This window comes from Aspergillus melleus, assembly GCF_016097325.1.
Source record: "Aspergillus melleus strain CBS 546.65 chromosome Unknown contig3, whole genome shotgun sequence".
NCBI classification, from domain to species: domain Eukaryota; kingdom Fungi; phylum Ascomycota; class Eurotiomycetes; order Eurotiales; family Aspergillaceae; genus Aspergillus; species Aspergillus melleus.
Window position 1 is genome coordinate 2,459,193 of NW_025763372.1, and position 18,221 is coordinate 2,477,413.

At 52.5% G+C, this 18,221-nt stretch overlaps 5 protein-coding genes across 7 annotated transcripts; 2 read left to right on the plus strand and 3 right to left on the minus strand.

Annotated features, from left to right (window-relative positions):
• Positions 1-13: 13 nt before the first annotated feature.
• On the minus strand, positions 14-1,903 carry GPI18. 3 transcript variants are annotated; one of them, XM_046087596.1, is made up of 3 exons: positions 1,366-1,903; positions 682-1,303; positions 14-624 (listed from the first exon to the last, which is right to left on the minus strand). In XM_046087596.1, the coding sequence occupies exons 1-3, from the start codon at positions 1,697-1,699 to the stop codon at positions 204-206; spliced, it is 1,377 nt and encodes a 458-aa protein (XP_045943563.1). In that variant the 5' UTR covers positions 1,700-1,903; the 3' UTR covers positions 14-203. The 3 variants fall into 3 exon arrangements, with proteins under 3 accessions (XP_045943563.1, XP_045943565.1, XP_045943564.1); XM_046087598.1 differs by having other exon boundaries at positions 14-1,303; XM_046087597.1 differs by having other exon boundaries at positions 682-1,903.
• Positions 1,904-4,112: 2,209 nt separating this feature from the next.
• Positions 4,113-7,701, plus strand: LDX57_005911 (uncharacterized protein). The gene has a single exon (XM_046087599.1). The coding sequence runs from the start codon at positions 4,810-4,812 to the stop codon at positions 6,574-6,576; it is 1,767 nt and encodes a 588-aa protein (XP_045943566.1). The 5' UTR covers positions 4,113-4,809; the 3' UTR covers positions 6,577-7,701.
• Positions 7,702-9,139: 1,438 nt separating this feature from the next.
• On the minus strand, positions 9,140-9,976 carry LDX57_005912 (carbonic anhydrase; the record flags this gene model as incomplete). Its single annotated transcript, XM_046087600.1, has 1 exon — positions 9,140-9,976. The coding sequence occupies one exon, from the start codon at positions 9,974-9,976 to the stop codon at positions 9,140-9,142; it is 837 nt and encodes a 278-aa protein (XP_045943567.1).
• Positions 9,977-11,019: 1,043 nt separating this feature from the next.
• On the minus strand, positions 11,020-15,515 carry aarA (L-aminoadipate-semialdehyde dehydrogenase; the record flags this gene model as incomplete). Its single annotated transcript, XM_046087601.1, has 4 exons — positions 11,020-11,320; positions 11,380-11,704; positions 11,810-15,089; positions 15,144-15,515. 4 exons carry the CDS (start codon positions 15,513-15,515, stop codon positions 11,020-11,022), a joined length of 4,278 nt encoding a protein of 1,425 aa, XP_045943568.1.
• A 707-nt stretch (positions 15,516-16,222) lies between these two features.
• LDX57_005914 (uncharacterized protein) lies at positions 16,223-18,071 on the plus strand (the record flags this gene model as incomplete). The annotated part of the gene is made up of 2 exons (XM_046087602.1): positions 16,223-17,928; positions 17,996-18,071. 2 exons carry the CDS (start codon positions 16,223-16,225, stop codon positions 18,069-18,071), a joined length of 1,782 nt encoding a protein of 593 aa, XP_045943569.1.
• Positions 18,072-18,221: the final 150 nt, after the last annotated feature.

Here is an 18,221-nt window from a genome sequence, read left to right on the forward strand (position 1 = left end):
CGATCTTTGACATTTAAAGAGATAACCAAAAAATGATTTATCAAGAAGAAGAGAAAAAAAATACAAGTTCGCACATAACAACCCGGACTTGTGAATACCATATGTAGGATAATATGCTTGGCCTTAAATTGAGTAGGAAAAGGATGAGAAAGTAAGAAGACAACGCACAGAACACATGTGAAAAGCAACTGTATGTCTACTTCCTAAGCTGGTGGGAGGAAAGAGCCGAAGAGAACCGCTTGTATGAGCGCATAAATGACTGCTCCTGGCACAGCGAGCGTGAAAATTCGGCTATGCTTCACCCCAGAATCGCCAAGAATTAGGTGAGCAAGGTACCAATACCACACAGGATACCCAGAGGAAACCCTGTTGATGATTTGCACATGGTAGTTAGTAATTGCCAGTCCCGAAAGCAGGGCTTGCGGGACGGCGAGTCGCATCAGCAGAGAAGCCTGCGTCTTGGACGATAACACTCGTTCACTGTCGGAGGCTTCGTGAGGGCTTGACGCCAGGAATGCCTTCAACCCCCACGTAGATGATCGAATGAGGATGGCGAGCATGGGGAGAGCAAGTAGGAATAAGGGGATATTCGAGACAGTCCAGTATCGAAGGAAGCCCACATTCCTGATTTTCAGGTAAGCAATTGCCGAGACGCAAAATGGGACTTACTAAGGTACGAACCAGTAGTTGTCTTGGACCCAGCCATATATGCTAGGAATCAAACGCCGGCACCACGGCCTCGAGACATCTTCCGTCATACAATATTGCGCATAGGCGAATAATTGGGGAACGACAAAGCCCAGGGCTAAGATGCAGCCGCTGATGACGACAACGCCTAGATGAACAAAAGCATCGACCGATACACCTCGAGACAAAAGTCTTTGGAGTTGAACAAGAGCATCGTAGGCAAACAAGAAACCACTGAGAAAGCCGTTGCTGCGAACTACTGTGGCAGCCGAGAAGACTAATGCCGCCAATAGCAGCTTTGCGTTTCTGAGCACCGACTTACCAACCTCGTTATCCAAGACGGACGAAGAGTAGATATAAAGTCCGGTGATATTGAAGAACGAAAAAACCGGTTCTCCGTACGGGGCCGAGAGAAAAGCCCCCGCAGGAGAAATGATGTGCAACGCGGCAGAAAGAAAGCAAACGAGTCGTTGCGTGGTCGTCTCTTGGCCAAAGACATTAATCGAGAGTCTATACAAGGCTAGCACCGAAAGATAATGGGCAAGATGCGAAAGCGCAACCCCTGCGATTGCGATTTTGGCGGATCCATCCAAGACATTGTCCCAAGGACTCAAGACTACCAAAAGAACACCCATCAGTATCTACATATATGGTTACTCGGGGAACAGATAAACACACCGGAACTGAGGAAAGCGATGGTTTTGCCAAACCCATAACTAAATGCCCACTCTTGTTCGAACACATAACCACTTTCTGCAATATGCACAAAATATATTGAATCCCACCTGACAAATTTCAGGGGTGCCGACAGACTCAACGAACCGACACCCTGCTGGGGAAGAAGGCTCGTGGACGTATCATAACCTGGCCCAGGGCATCCAACAACGACCAAGAAAACGATTGTCTTCCAGAGCCAAAAGACCACCGACAAGCTTCTGACGGGACGACTAGGATTCAGTAGGCCCGGGCGAGCCGAGACCGATTTCGAAGCCATGGTGTCTAGATCGTCCATGCGATACACCTCCGAGAGCAATTCAGCCCCGATTATGGTTGTTGCCTATGATTATCACTTATCAGGCAATGAAACCACCTTGACTCATACTGGTGATTCGTCGACAAAGCCCCGTATAAAGTGGTTCCGAAAATGGAATGGGATGATAGAAAAACGAAAAAGAAAATAATCAAAATAAGGTCATGCGATGGATGGGCCGAGGCAATTGGGACCCAGAGAACGACAGGAGGTCGCGGCTGAAGAGTCGGAGGTTTCGGCAGCATAAGTTCCTCTTATTCAGCAGTTGGGCATGCATAGTGCATTAAGCTAGTGCGATTTCCCCATACGCCGATCCTTAGCGTTCCGTGAAAATCTTGCGATGAAGAAAATTTGCAGGGAGTCATCCTAGTATGGCAAATTGGACTCATCTGAATGGAGTCTGGAGTATGCGAAATTAGTTTTAGTACGCATTACACACGGTAGGACAGTTCAAGAGTCACATGCAGAAGCTCCACATGAGGCCTTTTCCAAACCGTGCTGAGTACATTTCTGAAGTCTCGGGGCCGCAGCAGGTATGAACTTATGAAGGCATAACTGCATAAATCCCCAAATGCATAACCAGCGGAAGTCGTTAGTCATCCCGCAAGTACCCTTGGATCAGCGCTGATCCAGCCCTACGGGAGGTTGCCTCTTTCCAGGGATGGCCCCGTGATGGAGTCATCTCCGAGTATTCCGTATACTCCGTAAGGATTTAGGACATGCATGAGATTATGAGAGATGAAGGCTATTCAAGATACGCTACACAGTACACAGTAGACACAAAGAAAGCATCGCTGTGTGCCTCGTTGAATTGTTAGGCTCCGACATCATGACGTATGCCAACATCGGCTACTAGGACAATTGACTACTATGAGCGTCATAGGAACAAAACTATCCTAAATACCTAATAAATACACGGTACTAGTAAACTTCAATCCTTAAAACTCCGATTTTCTCGTTCGTGCCCACTTGAGTCCCAAACAAGGTGAAAACGGACATCGCCATCCTTGAAGTGGACAAGACCCGAATGAAAAGTGAACGGGCAAAAAGGCTAAGGGTCACGAGTGGGCAGTTGATTTTAACCCCTCAGGGTCCAGCCTTGTTATGGGCCATGGCCTATGTCGGTGTCATCATGTCATGGCAAGTATCCTGTATCCTGTTCTTACTGATTGAGGTAGCCAGGCTAGTAAAAAAGACGATCGGCCGGTTCAAGCCACCGAGTTTACTGATCACAATGCATTCAATTCTTTCCCTTCCGAGTTCCTCCTCCGGTCGCTTTCCTGTATGCAATTGATTATTCCTGAATCTTTCTCTCACCGCAGACACCGGCTCCACGAAAGGGCGAAAACCTTGCTGTCATGCAAATTTTCAGCTGAACTCCGCCGGACCCCACTCCGTCCATCGATTTTTTCTGTTCTTTACGGGATGCCCGTAAGGCTGGCATTACCTCAATAATACATACCATCAATGCCAAGACCGTAAGGCCGATTAGTCAAACAGTCCGAGAGAGCTTCACCCCGCGGGTGGCAACGAAGCCCTTACCTACGACGCCGGGATGACGGTAGGTGACAAGAGGAGACAAGACAGGAACAACTCGGAGAACCTTATGACCTCGATCGGCATCATGGCACCAACCAAGGCCTTTTTAAAGAAAATCTCAATTTATGGCTGCCTGGAGTACCGAGTCTTGGTGAAGGACACCGGCAAGGTACGGGGGGAGAAGCCAAGAGTGGCGCCCGTGGAACACTGGATTTACCGGCGACTCGGAGGTCAGGACCTCCGACCGTACGGGCTCGTATTCCGTGCTGTTGGCATACGGAGACTGGAGAGGCAGTAAATAATGAGGCATCCCTCAGGATTCTCGAGAAAGCGGCTCGGATGGATTTCGGAGGGCGGACGGACTGCAAGGCTAACCTCCGAAGACGACGGAGATAGGCTTTTTCGTAGGGAGTTTCAGGTCAATGTGTCAATCGTCAGGTGTCAGTTGTCAACTATGAGTATAGGTACTACAGGAAAATACCGAGGCCGCGCGGGGCGGAAAGCAAAACGATCCGAACCGATCAGTTACTTACCAACAGGCTACAGGTCGGTCGTGATGATTTCTGGGCTCCGAGGATCGCCCGCTAGACTACTTGGATGCATCCATGGATCGCCTTTCGTAGCTTTGGAATCGTCCCGAAATGATTATTCACACTTACTTTCTAGTTACAGATCCATATTGACCTGCCTGGTGCATAGTGCATACTCATACTGCCATCCCTACGGAGTACAGACAAATCAAAATACTAATAATTATTACTCACTGCTCTTCTTGGTAAAAAAGTGGATTCCCTTTTTTCTTTTTTTTTTACCCCTCTAACTTAAACCTTTTCTTTCCCTCTTAATCTCCAATATAATCTCGTCTCGTTTCGCTCTCGTATTCTCCAACCCTTTTGACTCGAAGACTGAAGTACTTACTTGACCGCCATTACCATCTGACAAGACCACCTCCAACTCAACTCCATTCTTAAGGCTACAATTTACCCCCATTGCTTGCTTTTTCATTCCTTATTTGATTTTCCTTCCCTCTCCTTCCTTCTCTCCCTTACGTCTTCTCCCGCCTTTCGTTGCATATTACGGAGTACGTTCTTACGATATCATTGCCGTCGTGTAGCCTTGGCCATTTTGCCCCCTACCAATTGACGCTCGCCTAGACTTCTCTGCCTTCTTTCCTATACCTCTGCTTGTCCACTCTTCCCTCTCTTTCCTTTTTTTTTTTTTTTTTTTAATTTTCATCCCTCGTCTACTCTGGTCTTTGGCTGTGCAGGTCACGCCAAGCTTCCAAGCTTCTGTTCCCCCTTGATATTCTTTCCCTTCCAGCTCCAAAGTTTCCCCTTTCCTTGCTGTTTGGCTCTGCCTCCTGCATCCTCCTCCCTCCACACCGTCGACGGTTAGGTATTTTCCTTTGATATAGACTGCGGAACTAGTGATCTGCGAGCGAGCGCCACGTTACAAGCTACCCGAGCCATCCGATCGAATTCAGCAGTGTTGTTCCCATCGCTGTCGATGTTGGTCTTGCTGGGCCCTTGGAGCCTCCCGCTTCCTGTCAAATAATGCTCTTTAACCTGGGATTGACGGCGGATGCGGCAGCAGCCCACGAAAACGACGTTGTCGCCCACCAATCTGAGTCTCGACCTGCGCGCCATTCCTCCCCTTCGAATATCTCCTTTGCATTACCTTCCTTGGGACTCGCCAATAACCGGAACGGCTGGCACAAGGCCGCGCAAGCCGAGCTGTCTCGCAAAGGCTCGCGCGGTGCCATGTCCCGAGATGCGGAAGAACCGGGGTCAAGCGACGGAGAGCATTCGACTGTCGGACCCGCCCTCGTTCGACCGCAGATCGCCCGTGCACAGTCGGTTAGGAAACAATCGTCGCGACCTAAGACGTCTTACCAGCTGGCTCATCCGGCCAGCCATGCGCGCCACAGGCGGTTAAACTTCCGACCCAAGCTGGTGTTGCAGCTTCAGCGATTGTCGCAGACTCCGCGCCCCTTGCCGGTCCTCGACGTGTTGCCGTCAACCGTATACCTGCCCCGACTAGCGCGCAAATTCCCTACGATCTTTCGAGGCAAGAAAGGGCTGGGCCCGAATGACCTGATCGTTGTCACGAGCGACTTGTACGAACGGACGGGCGGAGACATCGCAGACAAGTATCTGAGCTCGGACGACGAGAACGGGGAACATCGGGAGGTGGTCGCAACGATATGCCAGCTCCTCCGGGAAGATGCGCTGGCGAAGGGCAAAGCAGAGATCTGCCTCAACCACGGACCGGTGTGGGAAGCGACCCCTCTTACCAACGGATCATACGAATTCGTCGCCGAAACGGATCGCGGCGTGCAGATCCTGCGATGGGTGCTTCGTGGAGGGAAAAACAGGCGCGTTTCGGCTCCTCCGGGCTCGTCGCTCCAGGAGGAATCACGACGCTTCACATTCAGTGTGATCGATCCTACCACCCGTCGGCACCCGGTCATCGCGACCATGACCCGGAACCATCTCGAAGTCTTCGACGAGTATTCGATGCCCACCTCGGGATTTGCGTCGCCAACGTCTGGCATGTCGGTTATCAGCGATTCTTCCGAGTTGGACACTCCTTTAGATCGACCGTTGGATCGAAGGGTGATTGTAACCGACGATAACCTGCGAACGTTGATCATCATCACTAGTATTTGGGTGGCATTCAGAGAGGGTTGGTCGCATAACTTTAACTACAAGGATACCGCCTTGGCTCTCAACCCTAAAAGCCTGTGCTCATCCCGTCAAACTTCTCCGACAGCCACCAAGGCCGAGAACAACCCACTTCCCTCTAACAAAGAAGTCTTCCCGGACGGCCCCTACAGTAGCCCCAAGCATCGCATGTCCGGCTCGCATGCTTTACCTTCTCGAAGCACCACCCCCTCCGATCGAACCTTTGCGTACGGAAGCTTATCCAAGCGCTCCAACTCCACCGGTGCCGCCTTCATTGAGCGCTCAAACAGACGCGCCTCCAGTGCCACACTCCGGCCGAGCCGGCATAGTCTACTCTCGAACCCTCGCGAAGCAGCACCCATTGGGGTGAGCGAAGTCAATGCCCTCCAGGAAGAGCCGGGGAGTCGCACGACCCGGTCTCACCCCAAGAGACCGGACTTCGAAAATGAGAGGGACTTTGTGGCCCCTAGCAGGAAGCCCGGCATACAAAATGGCACGCGGAAACTCGACGCGTCCAACGAAAAGGCGGCCAAATCGCTGAATCGAAATGCAGAGCCGGCGCCCACTAAAGGGAAACGCCGGCACCGGTTCAGCAATATATTTGACTTTCTTACAAGGAAGAGCGGCGCTCACTAACGAAGAAGCCCGGTGCTTCTCCCTTTGGAAATTACCGAAATCTCCGCTGATGTACATACCTATGCATGTTCAATTCGTGGCTCCCTCTTGTAGAGGTGAGGAGTTCCTGTGGAAACCCCACAAGACTATTGAAATTTTCTTATTTCTTTGCACAATTTTTCTTGGGATTGGAATGCCGGACACTGGTGTATGTGGCATATGAATCTGAACAAAACCGATGCACAGCGTGTCTGTCAGCTCTCGTTATATACTTCATCTATCTCTCTCATCTACCTCTCCCCATTTTTAGCGATACGATTACCCAAGACTCAAGAATGGCGTTTCTTTCCCTTATTCCTGTGATCACCTTTGACACACCACCATGTACACAATGGAAGCTATCGTGCGACAACTGCAGCAGCAAATATAACCAAACCTAACCAATATTCCGTATTTTCAACGAAAAACTTAAGTACACTACTACCTCGTAGTCTGTCTACCCAGCGCATCCAACGACTTCGGAATATACCTCATCTCCTTATCCGTCAACTTCACCTGAATACTGGCCACAGCCCTCGTTAACCCGCTCCTTGCTGCTCAACCCCACAATCGGATTCCCGTATGACTCAAAAGACCAGGCAATGGCCCCCTGGACTAAATTGATGTTGATGCCCAGCTTCCTGTCAGCCTGATCGACGCGGTTGACGATCACCTAGGTGGTCGGCCTCGGCCTCGCGGCTTCGGACGACGAGCCTCTTCAGCGCTCCGTCCGTCGACTCCCGCATGACCGGTCGACCGGGAGTTCCACGGCCGAGCCAACACGCCGCGCGCCATCGGCGACCAGGGCATCAGGATCAGGCCCGCTCCGGCGTCTTCATGGTAGGGCGATCATTTCGCGTTTCTTGCTCGTGAGCAGGTTGTGGTAACTAACTAGATTTGCATGCTGATGAAGTGGTGTCAGTCGTTGCGGGCGGCGATGTTCTGGAGGGTCATGACTCCCAGGCGGTCGCCAATGTTTTCAGTCAGTATATATTCTACCACTCCCCATGAGGCAAAAACGTAGAATCTTTGGAGAACCCCCCTACTTAACTCATTATATAGGTATAGTGCCATGTAAATCTAGAAACTCTTCTTCTGCTTCTCCTTTTAATAATGGTATCTCTGTCAACAGATCTACTGACCATTCTCTCGTCCAATCTAAGAAGTAGAATTAATTACCTACTACTTAAGAAAAGGATTTGTGTTTTGGTTCCTTATATACCTATAGTGTTTGCCACATATCAACAGCGGACAGTTTGGCCGAGTGGTTAAGGCGCGCGCCTGCGTACGTTTTCCTTATAAATATTCTCCATCCGAACCCCACACTAACAGTATCACAGTATTCCTATACATCAGTATACATAGTCAGCGCGTACTTTCGAGTGCGCAGGTTCGAATCCTGCAGCTGTCGATCCATCTTTCTTTTTTTGTCTTCTCTCTTTTTTGTTTTTAAAGTTTGTGGAACATCGTCAAAGTGCGGGCGACTGACTAACTAACTGTCTGTATATTTATCGTGAGTAGACAGACACATACATGCTGCGGTTGGATTCCGGCTCTTTCCTGTCTAGCCATCAGTCTACCCCGACACTTTATATCGTTGCTGTACTCCGTACTTGTTGTTGCTTGCCTGCCTACCCGGTAGTCTCGGCTCGGTTGAAATGAGCATTCTTTTCTTGCATAGTCTCTATGTTGATTGGTTTCTACAGTAAGCCGCAAAGGATACCTAGGTAACTCGGAACCCGGCGAGCATTGTCTTCGTAGAAGACTTCTTGATTAAAGCCATGTTTATTCCTATAAGGTTGCCCTTTGCGGTGGATAGCAGGTAATGATATAAATGCATTCTTTCTGATCGATGGAATCAAACAGATCTATGAAGTTCGGAGGCCGTGGAAGTAAAAATGCGAGCATTAGGACAATGGAACTCTGTACAAGTGCGCTGGAGGCAGAAACTAGAAACAGCAGCCTCACGGATCAGGCAGCACCGACGAAAAACCGCTTCGGCCGGGACCATACCCAAAGAGGCAGGCAGGGATCCGCTCAAGGTTCCTCGGGTTCCCGATTAGGCAGCCGGGACGCGGAGAGAAGAGGATCTGTTGGCCATCGCAGGCAGCGTGAAACGAGACTAGAAGGGGGCAACATAATAAGGCTGGCTCGCCTTCCACTTCCATTTCTTTCGTCATTTTTTTTTCATTCCCTTTTTTTTCTTCCTCTTTGCTTTCTCTCCCTTGCGACCGTTTCCAATTTACTGGAGGGGGATCGGTTTCTTTTCTATCGATGATTCACACATTCTCTATTCGAGATCTTCGCTGTACTCATGCAAAATGAGAAATGAAAACTGACAAAAAATGATTATATACTAACGACAGTGATGAATCGTCCAGATACTTCAATCTGTCGCTCACAGGGGGAAAAATTTCAACCGACGTGACACCTTCGCGAATTCGCTGAAAAAAAAAAAAAATGAACAGATGACTCAACCATCCTTCCAACCCCAGAAGAAGAATAAACGATATGACCGATCGCAGTCGATGCCGACCGTGAAAGATTACTCCGTCTTGAACGAGACTAGTCGTGCTTTGATGGCTTCCTCCGTGTCGTTGGTGTCCAGCTGACGAAGGACACCTGAGGCAACGTCGAAGATCAGACCGTGGACCTGCAGACCACGCTCGTGAATCGCGTCCAGAACAACGCTCTTTTGCTTCAACAGCTTCACACCCTCCTCCACATTCAGTTCCACCAACTTGAGCATGGCTTGGTCAGGGGTCAGGGACTGCAGAGTGGACAGGTTCTGCTGACGAATCTGTCGCAGAGGGAGGAGCCAAGGGTCGAGTATGCCCAGCTGTTTGTTACCCATGGCAGCAGCGACACCTCCACATCCCGTGTGACCGCAGAGGACGACGTGCTTGACTCGCAGATGACGCACCGCATACTCGATCACCGCCGAGGACGACAGGTCGCCAGCGTGCAGGACATTGGCAATGTTCCGGTGGACGAAGACATCACCGGGCTTCAGGCCGAGCAGGGTTGTCTCGGGGCATCGGGAATCGGAACAACCAATCCACAGAATTTCAGGATGCTGGCCGACTGCGAGCGTGGGAAAGAGGTCGGGAAATTCCTGAGCGGTCTTGGCCGCCCACTGCTTGTTGTGGTCCAAAGCCGAGATGAAACGATCTGAGGGGACATTAGCACCATTATGCGACCGGGCAAGATGGTCTGACGATGACGGCGCAGAGGTGGAACAGGATCGGAATGTGCCGGCCACACCCTGTGCGACAGGAAAGGAGGGGGAAGGGCTGATTCCTCGGCGGCCTTGCAACTCCCATGCCGCCGTGAAGGACCGGGAAAGTGACTGAGGCCGCGGGAAAAGCCTTGCGACATTCATTTTTGCGCGGGGGTGGGTGCGAAGGGAGAGGGAATTTTATGACTCAAACTTCGCCGAGGGTGATGAGAGGGGACGAAAGCCAGAATGACAAGGAGAAGGAGAAAAACAGGAGGGCACTGAATCGGATCCGTTCGCAGTTTGAGGCAAGTGACGATGCTCAATATGCTCACGAAAAGTCCAGGAGTTGAGGATGGCCAGGATGAAAGGGATCGGAGAACAGAAAAAGCGCTGGGGATGGGGAAAAGAAAGACTGTTGAGGCCGCAGGAAAAACCCGCCACCCGTTACAGCCCGCCAAGCAGAAGGAAAAAATCCGACAGCGTCGCCAACGTACCTGTGGTGGCCATGATGAAGATGGAGAATGACTGGATATGGTCCAAGTATTTTCTAATTACAACTCTGGTGTCTTGGGGTGGAAGAAGTGAAGTCTAAGAGGGAACGAAGGCGCGGTGCTGTGGTGAGGTTTTCGTTATATAAGCACAGGGCGCCCGGTGAGAGTCGGCAACGCGGCAAGTGGCCAGATGTTTCCCCCCCTAAACTAATCTATTCGGGCTTGCTCGATTTACTCTTATCGTCCTCTCGCTGTTCGCTTACCCGGTTGCATGATCGTGGATGCCGTTTGGATATCGACTTGGGCCGTATTTTCCGAGGCAAATTATCGACTCATCGACCCGCCAACGCTGCTTGTCCAGTCATGACGAACCCTGATCGGTTGGGTCGAATGCGGTGGAATCCTGTGTGGGGGAGTTCCCGCTGCCAAAATACGAAGACGAAAAAAAAGGAGATGCGCCATTTGAACCAATCGATATAATCACTCATTCGTTCGAGAAATCTCTCACTCGGGTTTCCCTCGGGAAGTGCCCTGCCCCGTGCGGCTGCTCTATATACACATCCATTTATCCCTTGATTTATTTTTGCACTCACTCTCCTATTCACTATATCCGAATCATCCGAAATTTTTAAAAGGGAAAAGCAGAAATCATGCTGTAACCAGAAAAAAACCAAAACAATAAAAGCACAGGCAAACGCTACCATTTCAAAATACTCATGAAGTACCTCCGCGACCACCGACATTGGCCAAGGCCTGCTTCTGATCGGCGCTGAGCTGAGCGACGGGCAGCGGACGAGCGGTCGACGAAGCGGGCGGTGCGGGCAAGAATCCCACGGCCACGAGGTAAGAGACGTACAAGCCCACCAGCTCTTCCGTCACACCTGCACCTGCCGACGCATCGACACCCGACCAGGCGGCATCGGCACGCAGGGAAGCCGCCGCATACTTGTCGTCCAATTCAGGAGCCTTGGTGTTGCTGGGAAGGTCCGATACCACAAAGTGGAACAAAGGCATGCTAAAGAAGAACAGGATTAACGTTCGTGATCGATCGGAAGCCAAGATGAAGAAACTTACAGTGCATGCTGGGACTCCAGATCGTCATGCTCACCACTGTTGACGTATTCCTCGAGCGACGTGGACCACGGCACGTAGTCGACCTGGGGCACGTCGTAGCCGTACAGCTGCAGAGCACCGAGGAACTGGTTGAATCGAAGCCGGGGGTGACCGGTCACCTGGGCCACTCCGATGGGCTTGCAGGCAGGCTGGAAGGCACCGGCGATGACCACGCGCGCCACGTGGTCCACGGGAACCATGTTGACGGTGTTGTGGATGTTCGGGCGGGAAGAAAGCTGGATACATCCCTTGATCATTCGGATCAGGAAGTCATCCGTGTTCGTAGCTGTAGTAGATCGTTTGTTAGCAATATATTCATTTTGGATTCATTGACTGTCTTTTTCTTTCTTTTGCATCTCTTTCTTTGGAAATGGGGGCTGGAGTTGCATACTTCCGGTCTGGGAGTCGCCCAGCACGTAACCAGGGCGCACCACGCTGCCCTTCAATCCTCTCCTACCGGCCTCGCGGACAAGGTACTCGCTCGCCCACTTGCTCTGGCCGTATCCAGTTCCCAGTCCGACGCTGCTGCCCGCCAAATCGTCATCCTCGCTGATACCCGCTCCGCCGGCCGCGATAATCCGCTCGGATTCTTCAACGTAGTGATCGCTGTCGAGCACGCTGGTGGAGCTAACAAACGAGAACTGCTTGGGCTTGCCGGTAGCGCAGAGCTTCAGGGCGTCGATGGTACCGAGGACGTTGGCCGGCTTGAGGGTGGAGTAGGGGTAGACCCAGTGGACCAGAGCGCCGTTGTGAATGACAGCATCGACGCGCTTTGTCAGATCATCCCAGAGGGCCTCGGAGAGACCCAAGCGGGGTTCTCCCAGGTTACCGCACACACACTGGAGGCGGCTGGTCCACGCCTCGTCCCAGAATCCGTAGGCACGGCACGTGGAGCGAATGCGGTCAAGAGCCTGCTGCTCGGTCTTGCCTCGAACCAGCGCGACAACCTTGGCCGAGGGGGACTTGCGGGTGAGCAGGTCGCGGAGGATGTGAGCACCCAAGAACCCGGTTCCTCCGGTCAGGAAGACGGTCGGTTCGCCCGAAAGGATGTCATCGGTGCGTTCGGGGAAGGACGCGGGCAGAGTGTTGACCAGCTCGCGAGCGTCCTTGGAGTATTCGTCGTTGGGCTGCTTGAGGGCCTCGGATGCCTCAGCGGCGGCGGCGTCCTTGCTGTCGCTGGTGGCGAACGAGTCCAGACTCAGCAAACGGTCGATCTCGGTAGCGAAGGCCCGGAGAGTAGGGCTGCGGAAGATCGCGTTCATGCTGATGTCGATGCCGCGCCATTTGCGGCGGAGATCGAAGAACATTTGCTGGGCCAGGATACTGTGGCCGCCGAGATCGAAGAACGAGTCATCGGGGCCGATCATGCGAGCGGTCACGTTAGAGATGCGCTTAGCCCAGATTTGCGCGAGCTCCTGTTCGGTCTCAGAGAGAGCCTGCAGCACCGAGGAGCGGCGTCGAGGAGCGGCCGCGCTGAGCTCCGCGGTGTCGGGGAAAGGCAGCGCCGGCTTGTCGATCTTGCCGTTGGGGTTGAGAGGCATGCGCTTGAGGGGAATGAAGACAGTCGGCACGGCATACGTTGGGAGCTTGCTGCGGAGAAGCTCGCGAGCGTCGTCGCGAAGAGGTCGGAAGCGACGGAGCATGCCGACCATTCCCTCGGCGGAATCATCGTCCTTGAGGCCCTTTTCTTCCAACCACGCGGCCCATTTGCTCATGTCCGGCACAATGTAGCTGACCAAAGTAGGCTCTTCAAACTTGTCACGACGCACCAGAGTGACGTTCTCTCTCACCAGGGGGTGACGAGACAAGTGGGTATCAATTTCACCAAGCTCGATACGGAAGCCACGGATCTTGACCTGGTCGTCTGCACGTCCCGAGCATTCAACCTCGCCAGTGGGAGTGTAGCGACCAAGATCTCCACTGCGGTAGAGACGATCCCTGGGGCCGACGTAGAACTGCCTCCAGGGTTCGGTGGAGTTCTGCGACTCGGCCTGGTCCTTCTCAGTCCAGACCTTAGGGTCCACAAACCAGTTGTTGATGAATTTCTTTTGGTTCAATTCGGCGGATCCCAAGTATCCTTCCGCAAGACCGGCGGCACGGACGTAGATCTCGCCCACTTCTCCGATCGCGCAGATACGACTGGGCTCGAAGCGGTTGACAACCAACATTTGCACGTCGAGCATTCCTCGGCCAGCCGGAATCACATCTTTCATGGTGTCCAGGAAACCTGCGTGGCTCGAGTAACTGGGGATCTCGTAGTAACTGACGGCACGCTGGGTCTCGGTGGTTCCGTACATGTTGACGATGTTAACGTTCGGAGCCAGACCCTGCAGGGATCGACAATCTCTCTTGATCAAGATATCACCCACGAAGAACGCATGGTGAAGAGCAGGGAATTGCGCAGAAGCGCCACCAACGAGAATTTGACCCATAGCAGGTGTCAAGTGGGTGACCGTAGCTCCGTATTCCTGCATCCACTCCGCAAGTCTCTCGTTCTGGATGTCCTCCCGTGCCGGGACCAACAACTGGGCTCCCAGGAAGAGAGGCGTGAAAATATCTCTCTGAATGGGGTCATGAGCAATACCACTAAGCATAGTGAATCGATCATTGGGGTTAAGCTTGAATGTCTCTGACATCCAGGGGAAGTAGTAGGCCAACGAAAAGTGACGTCCTCGGACACCCTTGGGTCTACCTTCTGAGCCGGAGGTGAATGAAAGCGTAGGAGTCGAGTCCGGACCAACGACAACGCCAACAGATTGAGCCTTCAAGGGAACTTGGTTGGTAAGAACATCCTGGCCCTCGAGCGAGCCACCGCGCAGCGAACCGTCGTCCTGAAGGGCGAGCGCAGGGACCTCAGTCCGCAACTGCAAGTTCTCGTTGATGAACGAACGAACCTTGTCCGAGAGCTCACCGGAATCCTTAGTGGCTTTTTCAATGTTGATGAGGGCCCGAGGGCGGGCAACGTCAAGGTAGATACACTGGCGCTCCGGGGGATAAGCAGGGTCGATCACAGAGAATGTAGCGCCGGCCTTCAGGATACCCATGACGGCGACCACAAGATCGACACCACGGTAGGCGTACACCATGACGACATCTCCCCTCTCAATACCCGACTGGACCAGGTGATGGCCGAGGATGTTGGATGCCTCATTAATCTGCTGGTACGTAAACTCCCGGTGAGGCGATCGCTCAGACTTAGTTTCCACCACGCATAGCTTCTCGGGATGCTTCTTCGCATTCTCAGCGAAGATGTCATGGATGGCACCACGGAACTTGGACCAGTTCAGATCGGCTGTGGGATCCGGAAGAAGCGCCTGTTGGTCCGGAGTCATGAAGTCAATGCGCCCAATGGCCTGTTCAGGGTCACTGGTGGCATTCTCGACAATGCGAGCGAGCTGCTGCAGAACCGTGGCGATCCTTGCACTCGAAAAAAGTCTCTGGTTGTAGAATGCGCCCAACTCCGCGGCCGATGACTCGCCGGACAAAGGCGCAACGTTCACAACCAGGTCGGTCGTCTCGAAGGTGTTGGCGGGGTATTCTTGCGACACGGCGGGGGCATCGTAGGCAGCGAAACGGAAGAAAATGGGCGATCGTTCCGACTTGGTCTTCTCTTGGATGTGAGACCGCAGGCTTCCCAGCGGGACGACATCGGATGACCCTTGGTTGAATGCCTAGCCGACCGTTAGTTGAGGACGTATGAAAGAACCAGAGAATCGAAAGCATACAGCCTGCACTTTAGCATAAAGTTGAAGGAAAGACTCGGAGGAATCAATTGGAACTCTCAGGACAAACGGACGGCCATCCTCGCTGGAGTTCGTGCCGATGGCGATGTCTTCGTCACCGGTCAAACGAGCGACGAGGACCACAAAGGCAGTCAAGAAGACCGTGAACCCCGAGGCCGAGCCGGAGATCTTCTGTAATTGTGATAGGGAGTCCTTGGAGATCTTAAGAGACTCGAAGGCCTCAATTGACCTCTTGGGGAGCTCTTGGTTCTGAGTGTCGGGATAGTCTCGGGTGAGGGGCGAGACGGTGAGGTTCTGTAGGCGTTGAGCCCATCGTTCTAGACGCTCCTGTAAGGAGGCAGATTCAACACCCATGGCTGCAGTGACAATTCCCTTGCGGTGGAATTGAGGGCCGTCGGACTGCCAATGGAATCAAGAAGAATGAAAGGACGGAGAGAATGGATAATGCGACTTGAATAATGGAGAAGCAAATCCATCAAATTAATTAATAGTATGTGAGTCACGAGGGGCAAAAGTTCCGATCTCGCTGCCCCTCACCGCCATGCCTGACCATGCAGGCATGCAGGCATACAGGCATACAGGCACCAAGGCATCCCGGCCGTTCGCGTCGTGTTTCTTTCCCCAAGTCCGGGTCCAGCCAAAAGGCAGCGTCGCACTCCGTCCTATTCTTATCTCATAATCTTACGGAAATTGTACTAAAGCCAACTAGCGGCTGACGTTGAGGCTGGCCATTTCCTTCTTCCGTCAGGTACGAGTACGGCTGCATCTGTCTCTCTCTTTTCTTGTCTCTTCCTTTCATGTTCTTGTACCAGTGTGATGGATTGATTTCTTTCCATCCATGCGGATGTTTATGAATGCGACTTTCATCCGTATTTTGAATCTCATCTTGTTAAAACCCACATTCGTTTTTTGACTATAATACTTGATCCAGAAGTTTATGGTGAAGGGGTTCTAAATTCGACCCCCTTTTATCATTTACTGCTGCATCCCCTGCATCATCATTTTTTCTTTTTTATCTCGTCCCCGACATTCTTCGCGCCGGGGAAACTTATACATAAACCATGATTCCTCACCGCAGCACGGCCCTTGTTACGATCATCGTCTTCGTCGCTCTCCTCCTGGTGATCTTCTCGACATCCCCGAGATCAGTGGACTCTGCATTGGTCGAAGAAAAGATCGCTAGTGCAGCCAAGTATGTCCCTCGCCCAAACCTTCCGTCTCTAAACGACTTCCATCTGCCTTCGTTTCGTCCTACCGTACATACGCCGCCGGAGTTGCAGCCGAACAGCACCAACGGCGATTCGAAATGGTTTACCAACTGGGCGTGGCTCAATCCCTTTTCCTCCGCCATTACACTGGACGAGAACCGATCTGTACTCCCTCCGCTGCGGCACCGGCCGTTCATTTACACCTACTACGAACCAAACAAGGGAAATGATAAGAACGAGGAGAATGCGGATGCTCAGCTGCTTCTTGCCTGGCGCCGAGCCTGGTTTGCTCAGGGGTTCCGTCCTATCATTCTCGGACCCGGGGAGGCGATGAACAACCAATTGTACGAGCTTGTGCAACCGTTGAAGCTTCACCACGATTTGGAATTGGAACTGTTCCGATGGCTCGCCTGGGGCCACATGGGTGATGGTTTGCTTGCCGATTGGCGCTGTTTCCCCATGGCGAGATACGACGACCCGTTGCTCTCGTCTTTGCGCCTGGGTACCGACCCGGCTTTCATCACTAGATTCGACCACATCAACAGCGCACTCTTTGCGGGCGAGAAATCAAGAATCAACGACGCTATCAAGGAAGCCGTCAAGAAGATTGACGAGAACTCCAAATCCATGTTGGACTTGGTACCCTCGGAGTTCTTCAGGAGCGAACAGGCAGGCTCGTTGGCCTTCTACGACTCTACGACCGTCACGACCAACTTTCCCGCGCTGGCTGAGCAGAGCGTTAAATCAGCCACCGCTGGACGACTCGCTCTGGTTGAGTTGATTAATTCCCATCTGCATAGCACCTTTCAAAACTCTTTCCCCGCCGGTATCGCTGTCCTGAAGCCCTTCCCGGAACACACCACTGCGCTCGTCGAACCCTCGCTGCGGCTTGCTAAAGCCCTGGCTCAATGCTCGAAATCCCCCGTGCCCTCTTCGTGCCCTCCCAACCTACAGACGTGCCACCCCTGCGAGTCCGCGAAGCCCATGCAGGTCAGTCAACCGGCGACTTATCGGAACACGACCCGCGTATTCACTATTGGAACTCTCCCGCATCCCTATACTCTTATTAGCTTGGAACAGAATTCTGCGGAGGTTACCACCCGACACGTTCGTCGCGAGACGGAGCGCGATAACTGGTTGAAGGCGGTCACTCAGGAACAGCTAGGACCTGAGCTGGGTGGAGCCTCGCGAGCCGTCGTTTTCAAGAAGGCCGTCGCCGATGACGGCGTTATCGGAACGTCGTTGTGGATGACGGTCGAGTCGATCCCCCCAGAGGCTGGCCAGGCTCTTCCGACTGCGCTGCTAGACGAATTGGAGTGGCAATTTGGATTTCGAATCCCGCGGACGGGGAAGGTGGATGCGAAGCACGAGGGCGACACCAAAGAGTCCATTCAACATTCCAACCCTAGCCTGGAGGGTGTCGAAAAGGAGTATGATCTTCTCCGAGTGTCTCGGGAGGTCATCAAAAGTAAGGAAACCAATCGGATCAACATCAAAGATGTGGCGGAGGCTTGGAACCTGGCGGATACTGAAGTATGGCGGTTTGTGAGGGCGTACCGGTTTGTCATCCCTGCATCTTCAGCCCTCATCTTTGCCCGAGAAGGGAGCTAACTGATATCTATATAGGGCACGCAGCGTTGTCGAACGAAAGAAGTGGGAGGAGGATGAGAAGGATTTCGTCGGGGCACGGGCCAAACCGTGAAGCATTGGGAGGTTTTGATCTATGTTCCTTTTCCACTTTCATTTTCCTGCCCATTTTTCTTTTTATGTTCTTCACTGAATGTAAAAGCCGAGCTGTATTATCATCATCATATCATTGGGAGCATCTGGACCGGCGTTTGACATGTGGCAT